General features: G+C 38.8%; 1 protein-coding gene across 36 annotated transcripts in view; it reads right to left on the bottom strand.

Annotated features, from left to right (window-relative positions):
- DLG2 (discs large MAGUK scaffold protein 2) overlaps positions 1 to 16396 on the bottom strand; it is a 1055145-nt gene that overhangs the window by 34536 nt on the left and 1004213 nt on the right. For all 36 annotated transcript variants that reach the window (XM_065049757.1, XM_065049758.1, XM_065049759.1 and 33 more), the window contains one exon: positions 12781 to 12856. In XM_065049757.1, coding sequence (XP_064905829.1) covers positions 12781 to 12856 — 76 coding nt within the window. The remainder of the gene's footprint in view (positions 1 to 12780; positions 12857 to 16396) is intronic.

The following is a 16396-nucleotide window of genomic DNA, read 5'->3' as shown; positions in this document are numbered from 1 at the left end:
AAATCTCTCTCTACCCTTTTAACTATTTTTTTTTTCCCAAAAAGTAACTTTTCCTGTTAAAGCTGATGTATGCCATCAGATACTAATAGTGCTAACAAATATTTGCACATGTAAACCTATCTCGGCATCCTTTGTGCAACAACAATGGTGAAAGAGCCTCAGAGATGAACGGTAACATTGGTGTGTACTTGGCAAAGTTTGGGACTGTCCGATCACCAGCTCCACAGATTTTCCTACAGTGTACACCACAGGACCTTTATCAGCTCGATCTTCATCCACAGAATCACAGAATGTTAGGGATTGGAAGGGACCTCAGAAGATCATCTAGTCCAATCCACCTGTCAGAGCAGGAACACTTATTTTCTCATATATTTTTCTTAACTCTGATACCCTGTTGACTGCTGGTGTTTCTTTAGATTTGCAAATGAGCTTGAAGGTTTTGGTCCCCCCTATGCAATCTTTTGAATTAATAAATAGAGCTGGAGAAGGCCTCAGTTATCTGTGCTGTTAAGCAAACAAACAAGCAAATAAACAAACTAAAAACTAATTGGCTCCTTTATCACTATTTTTTGTGGAAACTTTTGTTTGTGCAACCAAGTGCTGTGCACTTGGCTTGTGCAAGTGTAAACTACTGCACAAAATGGACCACTGCATATAAAGAATAGGTTGCATATAGACTTTTATTACTCTTATTTTGTGAAGTAGTAGTGAACAAAGATTTACAGTACTGACATGCCTTCAAACTATTCACTGAAAGGTAGTTGGAACAGACTTATCTTTTCAACTGCCTTTTGAGTTAAATGAAGAGTGTTTACACTCACAGGTGACTGATGGAGCAGGCTGAATTATGGCAAAGATCTGGCTCAGGAGACAGTGAATCATATCAGGCTCATGGTTTTAATTTAAAACATTGATGTATTTAGACTTTACAGATAAAATTATAAAAAATAAAGCCATGGACAAACAAAAACAGAGTCAATCTCTAAGAGGCTGGTGTGAGGTTTGTGCAGGAGGTGCAGTTCCTATGTCTTCCAATAATGCATCTCATGCTATCAGTCTCACAGATGGGTTATCAAATTAGATGGACTTTGGCTTTGACCCAGTTTGGCAGTTCCTGTGTCCCTATAACCTCCCAAACATGGTCTGGAGTCACTAAGTCAGTCATAACTGAACTGCTTGAATTTGAGTGAGCCAGAAATAAAGATGTGAAATATGGAGTCTGTATCATCTTCATGAGTGTTAATACTTAACTCCACTCTCCTGAAGCTTAGTGAAATCTTACTAGAAGAAAATTTTGTTCTAATTATTTAACAATGTCTACTGCCAACACTATACATTTTTCTTTTCAATCACTTTATATGAAGAAAAGCCAAGTAATATCTATAGAATCATAGAATGCTTTGCGTTGGAAAGGACCTTCAAAGCTCATCTAGTCCAACACCTCTGGAATGAGCAGGGACATCTTTGATAAGATTACATACATACATGCCAATTTCCTACCATCTAGTTCAGGGCATTAGGCAATGAGTTCTAAAAATAGCACACACATGAAGTTAAACAGCATAAATTTCTGCTGGAACAGCTCTGAAGAAAAGCAATTAAGTCTCAGCTGTAAATTTTGGTATTCTACCTGTGCTAGCAAATTTTCACAGTGTTATATCTAATCTGTTACCAATTTAAATGTCACATTACATATCACTACTTTATGTCAGTGACTCTCTTGATCATTTTTCTTACCTAAGCAGGGATGGCACATACTTGTTGTTCGATAGTAAACAGTGATACTGTAGTCCCTAACATTACAGCCACCTAAGAAAAAGTACTATCTTATAAATAAACTCCAGACATTTATCAGGTTGAAGAAACTGGAAAATCTACTGGATCAAGTTAAACCCAAAGCCTTTATTTCTCACTTTTTCTGCTCTATTACATTATGCTTACAAGTTGCAGATATTTTGAATTTGTACTTCTCCTTAAAATACTTTATTTTTTTTTAATTGGAAAACAGACCCAAAGATTTGTTTTTTTTTAATTTGAAAGAAAAACTTCTACTGGATTTTAAATGAAAGCTACAAACCCATATTTCTTTTCTTCAGCTAAGTAAGAGCCTCAAATTTGATCTGACAGTATTTTTCACAATTTCAAGAACTGTTTCACCTCTTTAAAAAACCTAGTTCCTTAAGGCATTCCAGTTGCCTGCTAGAGTCAACACTGCTGCTGTGGCAAAAATGAAAACTGAAGACTCACTTGTTTTCCTTTACTTTTGACTGTGACCTGGGCCCAACAGGCATTATTATTAAATTATTACATGTCTTTGCAGAGTGCCTGAAGATATCCCGGCGCAATAAGACACTGTACAGTTAAATTTTCCTGGCTATGTGCTGGTTTAACATCTGAATTTCATTTGATTATTTCAGCACATGAGTGAACTAGTTGCTGATGACAGCAGTATTTCTAATGTACCTTGCAGAAATGCTGAGCGAAATGTCTTCTGCTCAAGGGGAACAGTCAGGGCAGTGCAATAATAAGGGCTGAGGTGAAACCAGATGTGCCTATTGCCTGGCCCCAGCTCCAGCCACCAGGAAATGTGAAGACAGGACTGTGGAGGATGGGAAAATGCACGAAAGAGCAAGGGCAGCTGGACAAATGGAAGCCAGCTTTTTCTCCATCATAGGGAGCAGAAATGTCCTCCAAGATACAAGCTGCACCGGCAGGAATGATGCTGAGATCTGACTCTTCCATGACTCTTTAGTTTGGAGGAGACTGAGGGGTGACCTCGTTAATGTTTGCAGATATATGAAGGGTGAGAGTCACGAGGATGGAGCCAGGCTCTTCTTGGTGACAACCAATGATAGGACAAGGGGTAATGGGTTCAAACTGGAACACTAGAGGTTCCACTTAAACTTGAGAAGAAACTTCTTCTCAGTGAGGGTGACAGAGCCTGGAACAGGCTGCCCAAGGGGGTTGTGGAGTCTCCTTCTCTGGAGACATTCAAACCTGCCTGGACACCTTCCTGTGTAACCTCATCTGGGTGTTCCTGCTCCAGCAGGGGGATTGGACTGGATGAGCTTTTGAGGTCCCTTCCAATCCCTGACATTCTGTGAATCTGTGATTCTGTGATCCAATGCTACCCCAATTTCTGAGCCTTCGCCAGAACTTAAACGCAACAAGGAGAAAACCAGAAGCAAGAGAGCAACAAAGGCAGATGGAGAAGAGCAATTTACTCTTCCTCTCTGGACTGGGCAGTTTCACACAATAGTTCTGAAGAGTATATTCAGATGTACTAGTGCCCTGTGCCAACAAAAAGTTTTTGTGCAGAAAGCATCTCTACTCAGCTGTTTGACTTTAATAATTTCCATCAGGGTTTTTTTTTTGACTTCTTATAGAGATCTGTCTACCAGAATGAGATGCTGAGGAATTCTTGCAACGTGATTTCACATTATGTTTTTATCCTAGTCATTAATTTCCATTTTAACACGAAGGAAGCATTCTTGAATGATTGGTAGAGTAACAACTAAATTCCAATATTGCAGAAACAATGCTTTTGTAAAAGATTGTGTGTCAATTAGTAATGGAGATGTAAAACCAGAAATTTTATGACATGAATGATTTCCAAAGCTTATTTTAAGTTGCATACAAGAAAAATCGTTCTTATTCTCTGGTTATAGCAAAGCAAATTTCAATCATTCTGAGATGTGGGAGCGCACAGTAAAATACTGATTCACAACTCTTGCAAATAAATGACATGCAAAATGATTTTCTATAAAAAGCTCAGTTCTCAGCAGAAGGGGGTTTTCTTGTCTGTAATTTTCCCACCTGTAGCTATACAATCAAAGAAGTTTGGGAGCCTGCGCTACCTCCACAGTAACAGTGTAATTTGTATTGAGACTGCAGGAGCTGTATGTTGGTCTGAGCTTATCCCTATGCATGTCTAGATAGCTTTGCATAACCTAACCTAACCTAACCTAGCCTAACCTAACCTAACCTAACCTAACCTAACCTAACCTAACCTAACCTATCCAAGTATTTATATTTTACACTTGGCAAAGTAGTAATGCAAGAATATATTCAGAATACCTGTTACAAGTTCAAAGAGCAAGTTCAAGAACAAAGACTTGTCCAAAATAAGTGGTGGAGGTGTCTATGTTAGGCTTTCAAACTGCATGGTTTAAATAAGGCCCTGTGGTTCCTAAAGTTTAGTTTATCATGTTTATCAAGATAAAGCAGACCAGGAGTGAAAATCCCTGTCATGCCTTAGCCTTGTGAAGCATTGAAGGGCCATAATCTTGTCCCACCGTGTCTTGAAATTGCGGTTATGTTATCTAGAAGGTGCACCCAGTTAAGGCTCATAGAAATGCGATTTGCTGCCTCTAGATTTAAACATTTACCCCATAGGTGTCTGGGACAAGGCTGTGACCCCAGGCTCCCTTTGCAGTCAGTGCATGATTCATCACATCTTCTTTTGACGGCAGTGGCATGTTGGTGCTCTTGACCATGAAGAAAGGAAGAGCTGTTCAGTTTGGAATTTTTGAAGTGAAGAAATATTCATTTGGGAGACAGCAAATAAATATTAAGAAAAACACAGTTAATCTTTTTCAGTAATTGTCCCAACAAAATGATATTTCTGCAAGCGTCATATTTCGGGCTTTCCTGTTGTGCAGGTTAAATATTTTTGTGACAAGTAAAAGCCAGTCTGGAACATTACGACTCATCTCTGCATGTGTTCCGTAGACATTTTCCGGAAACTTAGAAATAAATGCCTAATGGAAGCAAATTTTAACTAGAAATTATCACTCTAAGCAAATTATTTTTAATATCAGTGGGTGTCCGGTAATTGTCTGGCACTGGGACAATAAAGCATTTTTGTTTTGGGCAGATCACGATGTGTTTTTTTTAATGTTATTGAAGAGTCATGTTGTTTATGCAGCTGAGGCCATGCTGTGAACCATTCTAGATGCTAAATGCTACTAGGAATACTAAAACATTATTACAAATCAGATTAGATCAGAGTGGAAATACTTCTCTTTATGGGGGTGGGTGGCTTAAACCAAAGTTTCAATTCAAATGTCTCTAAGCCAGAGGACTGAATTCCTATTCTAATGTTTCATTCTAGCTCATGACTGTTATTTTTAATGTAACTAAGACAATATAACAGTCCTTAGCAAAGACACATACTAGGGCTGAGGTCAGCTTCTTTGGCATTTAATGGGAAATCTCTTTGCATTCAGCACATTAGAAACACAATGTAAGGGAAGTAAAAGAGAACACTGAATTCAGTGCATACTTCAAGTGGAAGTAGCAGCAAGGAATGGTAAAAAAAAGTAAACTAAAGATTGACATTTTGTTTCTAACGATCAAAATTAGTTGGCATTGGTAGTATAAGCCTTATGTTAAGCTGTATAAACAGTTTGTGTAAGCCTAACATTATCATTTGCAGCCTACTGGTAGAAAATGCTGTTCAAATAGTCATAAGAGAGGCAAGTTAGAAAGTTATGGACCCAACTAAAGTGCTTTGATAGTCACAGAACATAGTAAACAGCATGTTCATGGTCTCATCTGGGGTCACATCGGTGGGATGTGTGTCTGAAGGACGAGTAGGTTTGCCTGTGTCCTGCCAGCCCCACCTCACCTTACTGATGTGACTTCCTGGCTTGACTTTGGACCTGACTTATCACTATGGACTTTCTGGGAACCACAAGGCTGTGGACCAACCTTGGTTGCCACCACCAGGCTTGCTGCTTGTGCCCTGGGACTGCACTTCTTACTGTGAGGGTGCTGTCACCCTTGGGTGCCAGTGGAGCAGCCCTCTCCTGCTGCTCCCTCACACCTTCCCTCTTCCACCCAGGTTATTGTCCTCCAGCTGCTCTCCTGGGCAGCTGAGAGCTGACTGCAGTTCACTCTGTCCTCTTTAACCCATCATCTTTAGAAGCAGCAGTAAGTATAGAAATAGAACAGCAATATTGCACCTGCATTATTCACCGTTTGCTTCTTAAAAACTACAGTAGCAGCAGGCTAAAAAAAAATGTAAAAGGGCTGGATTACGCAGACAAATAGACACAGGCAGATTGCTACAAGGCATGTTGCTCCCAGGCATATGTACCTACAGGTCTGAAAGATTACAGCTACACAAGTTATCATTTTTTTAAGTAATAATCAGGATACCAGTTGGAGGCCAATTTATAGCTGAGCACTCACTCCAGTAAGATTGCTCAGATTTCATTGTAGAATACCCCACAGGCATCCATTCCCATTAAACATCAACAAGAAAGACTGGGAGAAAAAAGTCAGGCTAGATCAGTAAGGAGGGATAAATCAGGCTGAGATTAAGACTAAAGAATATTTAATAGTGTGCCTACACTACCTTCACTAACCCTCCTCCATATCATCCTTGCTGGTAGGTGTATGCTGCTTAATTTATGTTCAACACCTCTTCTTCTTAGTATATCACACCACCTGTGATCCCACATGTTCTGGTGTTTGACATTTCCATTATCTTTTACTTGGCACCTGTTGCTATTTCCTAACCACCAAATTTAGAGGGGAAAAAAAGGCCGAAGCCTCTCCTTTTCTCTTTTCATACACGTGGACAAACACACACCAACATGGACAGGAGTGTTATTCCCAGTCCAGTATCTCCCCTTTCATTACCATTTCACTACTGACTGGATAGTTTAATCAATTGAGTGGACTGTTTTATAAGGTACACTTAGGGATCAACGAGTGCAATTTTTAGGGCACATTGGGTAATCTACTCTTTCTGTCAGTGCAATGTAACGCACTGGAGAGCGTGTGTTACCAGATTCTCCAAGTCAACAGCTATCTCCGCAACAAAGATGTAGGTTTTCAAACATGCTCAGATTGTGGATTTTCTTCTACTTCTATTATTGTCTCACTACCAGTCACTTTAGGAAATCCATTTATTATGTCAAATATTTTTAGGAGTGCAAAGAAATGTTGGTAAAAATACACTGAATATGTGGAAATCTTTCTGATTATGGACTACAGAACTGTTGCTCCCTAGAAGTGGTGAAACTTTATCCCCTCTTTTTCTGCATGAATCTGCCATGGTGAACCACCGGCACAGATGCTGTACCTTAGACCAGAGAAGGTGTGACTGCAGGTTCTCCTTGGTGAAGGTGAAGACAAATAATGCAGTCTCTATATACATTGATAGAAGAAGGAATAACAGGCTTAAAATGTAGTAGTTTAGCCATTTCTAATGATGAGGAGACTGGACTAGGCTGTTTGAAATTTCTGTCATGGCAGGTCTTTAAGCTGAGATTAGGCAAATCTGCCAGACAGAAGGTAAGCAAGACACCCTTAGCCTTGAGGTTCCTTACAGATCAGTTTTTATCTGATTTGATCAGTAGGGCTGAAAATACCATGATTAAATTGTTTGGAATTTTTTTTCCCCAAAATACTTAATAGGCTGTGAAAATGTGTCCTATGTATCAAGTTCTGACTGTCACTGGATTTTGACATTTGGAGGAGAGCTGCACTGAGTATGCATTGTTTTATTTACACCACAATACTGAGTTTGCTATCCCAGTCAAGTTTAGCTTTTTTCTTCCATCAGTGCAGTGCTGCTAAAATGCCAATAAAACAAGAGGGTGACCTTACAATGCACGCAGGGCTCTGAGATCCGTAAACAGAATCTGCTCATAAGAAATATTATTAAATGCTATCAAGCTTTTGACTGTCATAATAAATACATTCAGAGGCATTTGAAGGGGCAGGCTGAGTGCAAGGTAGGTGATCTGACTAGAATATGAAAAGAACTGTGAATGACAAGCTAACTGAACAGAAAAAAAGACTGATGGATAGTGATGGAGCAATCTGGTGTGGTTCACAGCCCGGGATCTGCACGGCTGATGTGCAGCAGAGCTGCTGGGAGAGGTTTTGGATGGATGGAGAAGTCCCCTTTCTTGGCAGGTACCTCGTCCCTGTTTGGGCCCCCATTGAGCAGCCCCACCAGTCACTAGTCGTGGGCTGAACACCACTCCATGCACCCTGACACAACCATTAAAAATGGAGACATTGTGAGAGGCACAACATTCCCTTGGGAAATAAAATTGGGTATTTGTCCATGAGACAATGTTCTGGAGTCAAATGTCCAAATAAGGTACGAAATGAAAAGCCATATGCTATAAAAAACCAGATATCTGTATAACATTAATTTTTACCTAAATATAGTTCTTCAAGATAGTGGAACACTTCTCTGGGAAGAGGCAACATCCATGAATATAAGAAAAAAGGTGAGATGTTAGATAAAGGTGAGATATCTTTCCAAAGAGCTACTGTTTCCATTATGAAATATTTTCGAGAGACAGTCAAGAAAGAGTATGTGACCTGGCAAGGGGAAAAGCAGAAGAGACACTGTTTTTGTATCCTGAAAGACATGTTCTGATTCAGGAAAAAAACTGAAAAACCCTCAACCACTGTGGGGATTGGGATTATAAAAATAAAGGCTATTTTTGTTTAGCCTGAAGCCCCTGGTAGAAGAAATTACCAAGAGTTCAGTATGCTGCTTTGGCAGATACATAACCCTGCCTGCAGCCACTAATGTGTTCTGCTCCTTTTGGTGCAAAGGTGAGCATTGAAAAGTGCTTGGGATATGATCTTGAGTTCAACATAGCATAAAACATACATTTTAATTGAGTTGGTACTCACAGAAATCCTGTAGCTTCCTCCGGCACAAATATCAGACATAAACCTTTGGGTTGCCCTATTTTCCATCGATTACACATAGGCCCATAGAGTGAGGCAGCAGATGCAGATGACTTAGCATCTCTAAATGGTTTGATGTCTTTAAAAATGTTAATCTGACCTACGATTCTGATGATTTTTTAGCTTACCATAAGCTGTACTAATGTTTCATTTGCTGTTTATACTACACATGATGACTCTGAAGCTGAACAAATAAATTTCTCTTGGTCAAAATAAACAGAACATGAAAGAAAAGTAGTCCTATTGGGTTAAGCCAGAGATACAGTTAGCTCAGTAACTTTTGGTGAAGTTTTCTGATACAAAAATTTAAAAGAAAAATAAACATGATATTTCCCCTCTTATAACCAATCTGCTTCTTGAAATCAACAATTAGTATGTCCTGAGCTACTTGAGCTTGCAGCCCAGAAGGGCAATTGTATCTTGAGTTGTATCAGAAGGAGCGTGGCCAGCAGGTGGAGGGAGGTGATTCTGCCCCTCTGCTCCGCTCTGGTGAGACCCCACCTGGAGTCCTGTGTCCAGCTCTGGAGCCCTCAGTGCAGGAAAGACATGGACCTGCTGGAGAGGGGCCAGAGGAGCCACAGAAATGATCAGAGGCTGGAACAGCTCTGCTGGGAGGACAGGCTGAGAGAGCTGGGGTTGTTCAGCCTGGAGAAGAGAAGGCCCTGGGGAGACCTTATTGTGGCCTTTCTTGTGCTTAAAAGGGGCCTGTAAGAAAGATGGGGACAGACTTTTTAGCAGGGCCTGTTGTGACAGGACAAGAGTTGATGGTTTTAAACAGAAGGAGGGCAGATTCAGGTCAGACATGAGGAAGAAATCTTTTACACTGAGGGTGGTGAAACCCTGTCCCAGGTTGCCCAGAGAGGTGGTGGATGCCCCATCCCTGGAGACATCCCAGGCCAGGCTGGACTGGGCTCTGAGCAACCTGACCTGGGTGAAGATGTCCCTGCTCATGGCAGGGGTGGCACTGGATGAGCTTTGAAGGTCCCTTCCAACCCAAACTATTCTATGACCAGAGCATTAAAACTTGCCCTCAGGTCCATTGTTTGTTAACTTACATAATTCCTTTTAAACTTATTTTTTTTTTAATACAATATCCTGTAAAGTTAAGCATCAGAATTTAATTATGTGTTGCAGGAAAAGATACTATCAGTTGCCTGATTTAAACTTGAGACAAGAAGACTTCACTGGAGCTCCCTAATTGTGTTTTGCATTCCCTGTTTTTGTATCCATCTTGATTTTGTAGACTTTTATTTCACAAAGCGTGGATTAGAGTACTTCAAAGAAATGAAATAAAATTGATATAAATATTCTAGATCACATTTTAAAAAATGCTGAATTCATTTTCTAGATGGGGTAACAAACACATTCGTGTTTGGCTTGAAAAAGATGATATTTTGGGCCTTTGAAAAGATTATCCTTCACCTGTCCCTGTATTGAACTGTGTTCTTAAACACCTTTTTAGGAAGACACAAGAAGCTCATCAGCTACAAATGTCACACCATGTGTAATACTTACTTTGTGTCTTACCTCTGGATACGTGATTAAAAATAAGGCACAAACAGATGAAAATGCATAAGACTTTCAAAACCTGTAGAATAACTAGACAGTTCAGATTTTAAAACCATAGCTCTAAAATTCTGGCACTATCTCAAGAAAATTGGCTGTGGTTTATAGGCTCTTAAACATGGTTTCTTCCCCTTGCTTCTACTGGTGAAGAAAGGAGTTTGGGCCAGCAAAATGAGTCAGGAAAAATCACAATAAGATAAATCTTTTATCTGTGCAAAAAAAACCAAGAATTCCCTGTGTTCAGTTTAATTTTGTTAAAAAAAAAGCTTTCATGTGCATCACCTGGCCAAATTTAGAAGCATGACATGAAATGCTATTGTCCCAATTTCATCTGTAGAGTAAAATAAGACAGCTTCACTTGCCCACATGCTCATGAATTTATGAGCACAAAGGTACAACAGACATGCATAAGCCCGTTTGTATCTGAATTTTAGCTTGATTTTGAAACAAAAGAATTCTCCTGGGTCTACCACAGCCTTATTTTATCTGGACTGAATTTCTTCCAGATGAAAAAAGGAAAGCATTCACTGTTAGACAGCTTACACCACTTCTTTTGAACACTGAAAGGCTAAATAGAAACGCTGATCCCTAAAATGCACATACATATCTGTGTACTCAAACATCTTGTTTTATGTGTTGATGCTTGCTTGAACACTTCTTCCCTTTATACACTTTAAATCACAAGCCTACATTTTCTCTTTCCAAAAAGCCTCAAAATTGTGTGATTTTTTTTAATAGACGAAAGCAAATTTTAGCAAAACTAACAATAGAAATTGTGCTCCCAAAAGGGTATAACAGTCTTGGTCTGTAATTACGCAATTTCCTGAACACTGAAACAAACATTGATGTGAGTGGCTGGAAGATTAATGTTAAAATGGAAAAACAATTTGGGGAATCAAGATGTAATTAAATACTTGACAGACTCACTTGAGTAAGAACCATTAGTTATATGAAAGAATTATTCCCCCGAGGCTTTGATTATATACAGGAAATAGACATTTAACAAGTGATTTCATTGGCCATAAAAAGCTCATTATCTCCCAAAATAAATGACAACATGAGAGTGGTCATTTCAAACAACAAAAAAAAGAGTTTTTACTCCTGAAGGAATGCAATGAGATGAGTAAGTCCTTTCACAATGCAGTTTGTTATATATTTTATAACAAGTTATCTGCATGTGCAAATAATATGCAGCAGCTGAACTCTGATTCAACGTACCTTATAAATCCGGAAAACTGTTTTCAGTCAGTATAATTATTTTGCATTTGCATTGAACTCAGGGACTGTTCTGGAGAGCAGTAACAGGGAAGTATTTTTGAGTCTGAAATATTATTTTGCTGGCATGTAGAGGCTTGGGACACACTGTGCTATGAACTGCATGTTCACGGTAAGAGGAACTTGTTACCCTGCGAACGTGTTACAGTCCAAGTGAAAGGACAGGATAAACCGGGATAAAGAGAGTATTATTATTTCCATTACAGAGGGAAACTGAAGCAAGAAGAGATTGAGAATTTCAATGTAGGCAGAGGGCCACAGGAACAGCAGGTCTGGAAGGGACCTGCTGAACCACTTGGTTTCATCCCTTGTTAGCACATCCCTACCACTGTGTCCTCTCATCACCCAGGTCTGGCCCTGCCCTGTGCTTTCTGCAGCCAAAGATGACTTTTCGCTGATGGTTTCTGAAGCTCTATCTCTTGGTTTGCTCACAGAAGCCCTCAATTGTAAACCCCATGCCTGCCAACTGGACCGATTTCAAAAATAAATGCCTGCAAATGTAATGTCAATTATTTACTATTGCTACAAGCACAAGCTACACTTCAGCAGAACAATATACTTCAACAGCCAGGTCTGTGGGCATTTCTCATGCTATAACTCTTGCCAGCCAGCCAGCAATGTATGGATATTAGACATCAGGCTGGTGAGAGCTGTTGGGCACAATAAAATGATGCTGTGGAGTGGTAGCAACAGGAACGCTGTTCTGTTGATCGCACCAGGGGGACGGAACTTGCAGATTTTGTGTTGGCTGCTGTGAAACACACCTGTGTTCAATGTCTGTCACAACTGTCAAAGCAGAACATCCAAAACACAAATTTTGCATCTGGGACCCCTTAACTTTCAACCTTCTGTTTGAGATTTAACAGCTTTTGAAGCCAGGGAATTTACGCTTTTTGCCCTCTTTCATTAAACAATTATCCACCTGCATTAATTTTTGACATATTTTCTTCTCTACTCATCATTTAACTCACAGAATACTCTTTAACATCTTACTATCTTCCAATTACAAAGTGCTTTCAGTCAGTATTATTATTAAAAAATATGTAACTATTTAGAAAATTCTATCATATTATACTCTTGTATGTGTTTCGCTATACTTCAGTCTTGGTTGCAACAATCTAAATATTGCTTATGTTGCTAAAATTTTCTCTACTCTGAAACATATAAACCAATTACAAAATGCAATTTCAAAAGGTTTCATGATTTACATACCCCTTTTGCATCAATTACACCAGGTTTCGCATTGAATTTCACCGTCTTCAAACGTGCACGCTCCTTTCTTTCAACTCTGGGGAAAACACAAACAAACACATGTTAATTATAGAAGTGTTTTGTATGATACACTTGATATCTCATGTCTCAAGACCATTGGTGGTTTACTGTGCAAACACATGGGATGGTGGTAAAAACATGTTAAGGGCAGGTTTACCTTCTATAAATTAAGCTGTCCAAAAACCAGGCAACATTTTCAGTTCTTCTGTGATCAGAGGAATGAAAGGACAGAGGGAGAATAAGCTGGTCACCCCGGTGTTTTCAGATGTGCACTTTACGATGGAATGAACTTCTGTCTGCACAGGCACCTTTTTGTCTTTCTATAGAGAGAACTTTGATTCCCTAACTTACATAAATGATGAACTTTTAGATCATCCCAATTAAGGTAAAATGAATCCCACCATTTCTGATTCTATTTTCAAAGAAACCCCTCATGGTTTCAGAGTCAAGAATTGCTTAAGAAACACCAGTTGCTCTCTAGACTGCAGAAGAAATTTCTTGAGGCTTTGATTATTTACAACTACACAGCTTTGCCAAAAAGAGCATTTCTGAGGAGATGTACAAATGCTCAGGTGTAGAAGAGCTCATTGCAGTCACTCTAAAATATTGTGAACTGGGTGGGTGGCCTTATTTAAACCATGTCCTCCACAAACACCTGCAAGCAGATAGAATGTAAATTATTTGCTTTTCTGACTCAATTCAGTGAAGATTTCGTTGTGAGTGAATGGGTTCTGAGAACAAAGACAGGCAGGTTCACATCACCAAATAGTGTGGCCAAATAGGAGAGGACACAAACTATATATTTCTATATTTCAGGGATTTTTTTTGGACTAGTTCTAGTCTGTTTCCATGAACTGACCACCCATTAGCAGGGGGACGCACTGGGTGAGACAATTTTCAAGATGAGTTTAATACAAATGAATTTAATATGTATTCACCAGGACCGCCCTGTGGGATGAACCAAAGTGTTGAAATGAGGACAAAAATGACATTTGCTTTGAAATATCTTTCCTGATTTGAAAAATCAGAGCATGGAGCCCCTGTGAGGCACCTCCTGGGACTTGAGAGCCCAAACTGTAGCATGGTATGACCCAAAATTTGGCTTAGTCTGTACAGTTCCAGTATTCATATATTTAAAGAAAGTTGAAATGCTCCAATGAAAAGCCTTGAATGTTATTTGGTCCCTATATCCATAACTGCAGTAAACACAGCTTGAGAGAGGACTTGTTATATTGTATATGCAATACCTTCAGAGAGAATATACTGAGATCTAAAAAGTATATTTTGGGAGAGAAACACATGTAAAAACCATTGGCAGTGAGCCAATGCCAGACAAATAAATTCTAAAGAAAATGAGGACAGTTTTATTTTTTAATGTTTAATATGTTTAGCCACCAAAATAATATAGAAGAGGAATGCATGGCATCTCAATCCATTCATATCTTAGAATCAAGTCTGGACAAACACAAGCTATAATACACTCCCCAGTATAGAGGGAAAAAAAGAGTCACAGAAGGCACTTATAAAAGACATTACATGAGATTAATTCTGTGTTTCTGTTCCTAAATATTATGGATCAATATCCTGAATTTCCATTATTCAATGAGTGAGCATTATTTTAAAAACGTGTTACTAAAACTTAAATCTATAGAGTACCGAAATATGCGCGGTAGGTATTTTACCTGTGGGAAAACTATATACTCTTAATATATTTGGAAAGTTCACGATTACTGCAAGATTTCCATGTGTTGTATATTTAAACTTTTAACACAATATGCTTAAATAACAGTGTCAGGAATTAAAAAATCTAAGAAGGGGTGAGCTCTGACTTGTACAAAATCAGCCCCCAACAAAAAAGATGCAGAGAGAGAAATCTGAAGAAAACAAGAAGCTATTCATGTCCTTACTCACCCTGACTAAAACGGTCATTACTGTAAAAGTGACATTTGCTACCTTTACGAAATCATCTATAGAATCTATAATCTACTGGCCCAATAAAAAGAATCCGATCATCTCCCTATAATTGAAACAGTAACTCTATTTGTCCAAGATTAGGAATTGCTCTAGGAAATATACGTTGAATCCTGCAAAGCTAGCTTCTAAAAGCTCAATATTGTATTTTTATGAGATAATAAATAGCTGGAAAAAAAAGTGAAGTTTATTATATCCTCCAAATTGGACCAGACATGACCTTTTTTTTTTTAACTTTCAGAGTTTCCCACAGATGACATTAGAATGCATTCCTGCAAATCTCTTGGTTTCTAAGTCTGGATAACAAGAATACCTAGTTTCTGATAATTATTTTTTTTTTTTTAAATACAAACTCTAGTCTTTTGATAGAATGACAATTAACACAATATGTTTCCTTCTGTCTGAGTGGGCTTATATATTTCCTACCAAAACACAGTGAATGCTGGTTACTATAGTTACAGTTTAAATATAGAATAAATGCATTTCTCTGTAAATGTGGAATATTCACATGGAAACAGCTCAAATGCAGCTTTCACATTAAATCTATGTTATTAAAAACACATGAACAGCCTTAAACTTAAACTAGCAGATGAAGTCCCTTGATAGTACCGGTAAGAAACGAAGACTTGAGGCTGTGTAATTGCCTAAACAGGATGGATGCCTTCTGAGAAAATAATTAGCTCAAAATAACAGCATTTTACTTATTAATCTGTGTTAACATTTGAAGTAATTCCAGTCCTGTCTAACTACCTAAAACATCTGCTTGCAACTTCATTTCTTATTCACTGCGTAAGGAAATTTGGAAATTAACCCTGGAGAGTGGATCTTATTTATGAAATTCATCATAATTGCATTAGCAGCCATGGAGGCATCTGTGCTTTCTGCAGGCATAGCAGACAGATGAGGAGCTGCAGAACCATTCTACAGCGCTTTGAGAAGTATATAAATAATGTCATTAAGTGCCATTAATCCTCCAGGCAAACATAACACAACATTCATACATGCTCAGCACGCCTGCTGAATATTACAAACATTTCATAATCTGGGGCTGTATTAAGGACAGCTCACGGTGTCGCCTCCCATTGCAATTTTCCTGACACCTTCCACAATGAAACTGTTCTCAATCACTTATAATTTAGCTGAATTATAAACTCCCAAGCTGAAATTTCACATGGTTACAGCAGTTTTTTTCTGTCCAAAATGTCAATGAAATGGGTTAGCTGTCAGAGAAAGGCTGGGATAAAATAAATGGTTTTGCACAGTTTATAATATACTCTTAAAGCACTTCAGGTGCCTTCATGTCTGGAACTTGACGTATGGCAGGGGGTTGCTCTGGTGTCGGGAATATACCTCTCTTTTTCCTGAAGGAATTAACCCAATATCTGAATGTCTGGAAAGCTTTTGTTTTACGTGCTCTGGAGAACTCTGCTCAAATTTAGCTTGGTCCTCCAAAAAATGAGTCTTTGTTGACGTGGTGGGTACTAAAATCTTCCCATATTTTCTCATCTGAGCTACTGGGACACTTTTGCCATAGACAGAGCTAAAAAGGGAACTGAAACGATGAAAAGGTATTGAGTATCAGTTC

This window comes from Columba livia, chromosome 1, assembly GCF_036013475.1.
Source record: "Columba livia isolate bColLiv1 breed racing homer chromosome 1, bColLiv1.pat.W.v2, whole genome shotgun sequence".
Classification (NCBI taxonomy): domain Eukaryota; kingdom Metazoa; phylum Chordata; class Aves; order Columbiformes; family Columbidae; genus Columba; species Columba livia.
This window is presented reverse-complemented; position numbering and strand designations above follow the sequence as displayed.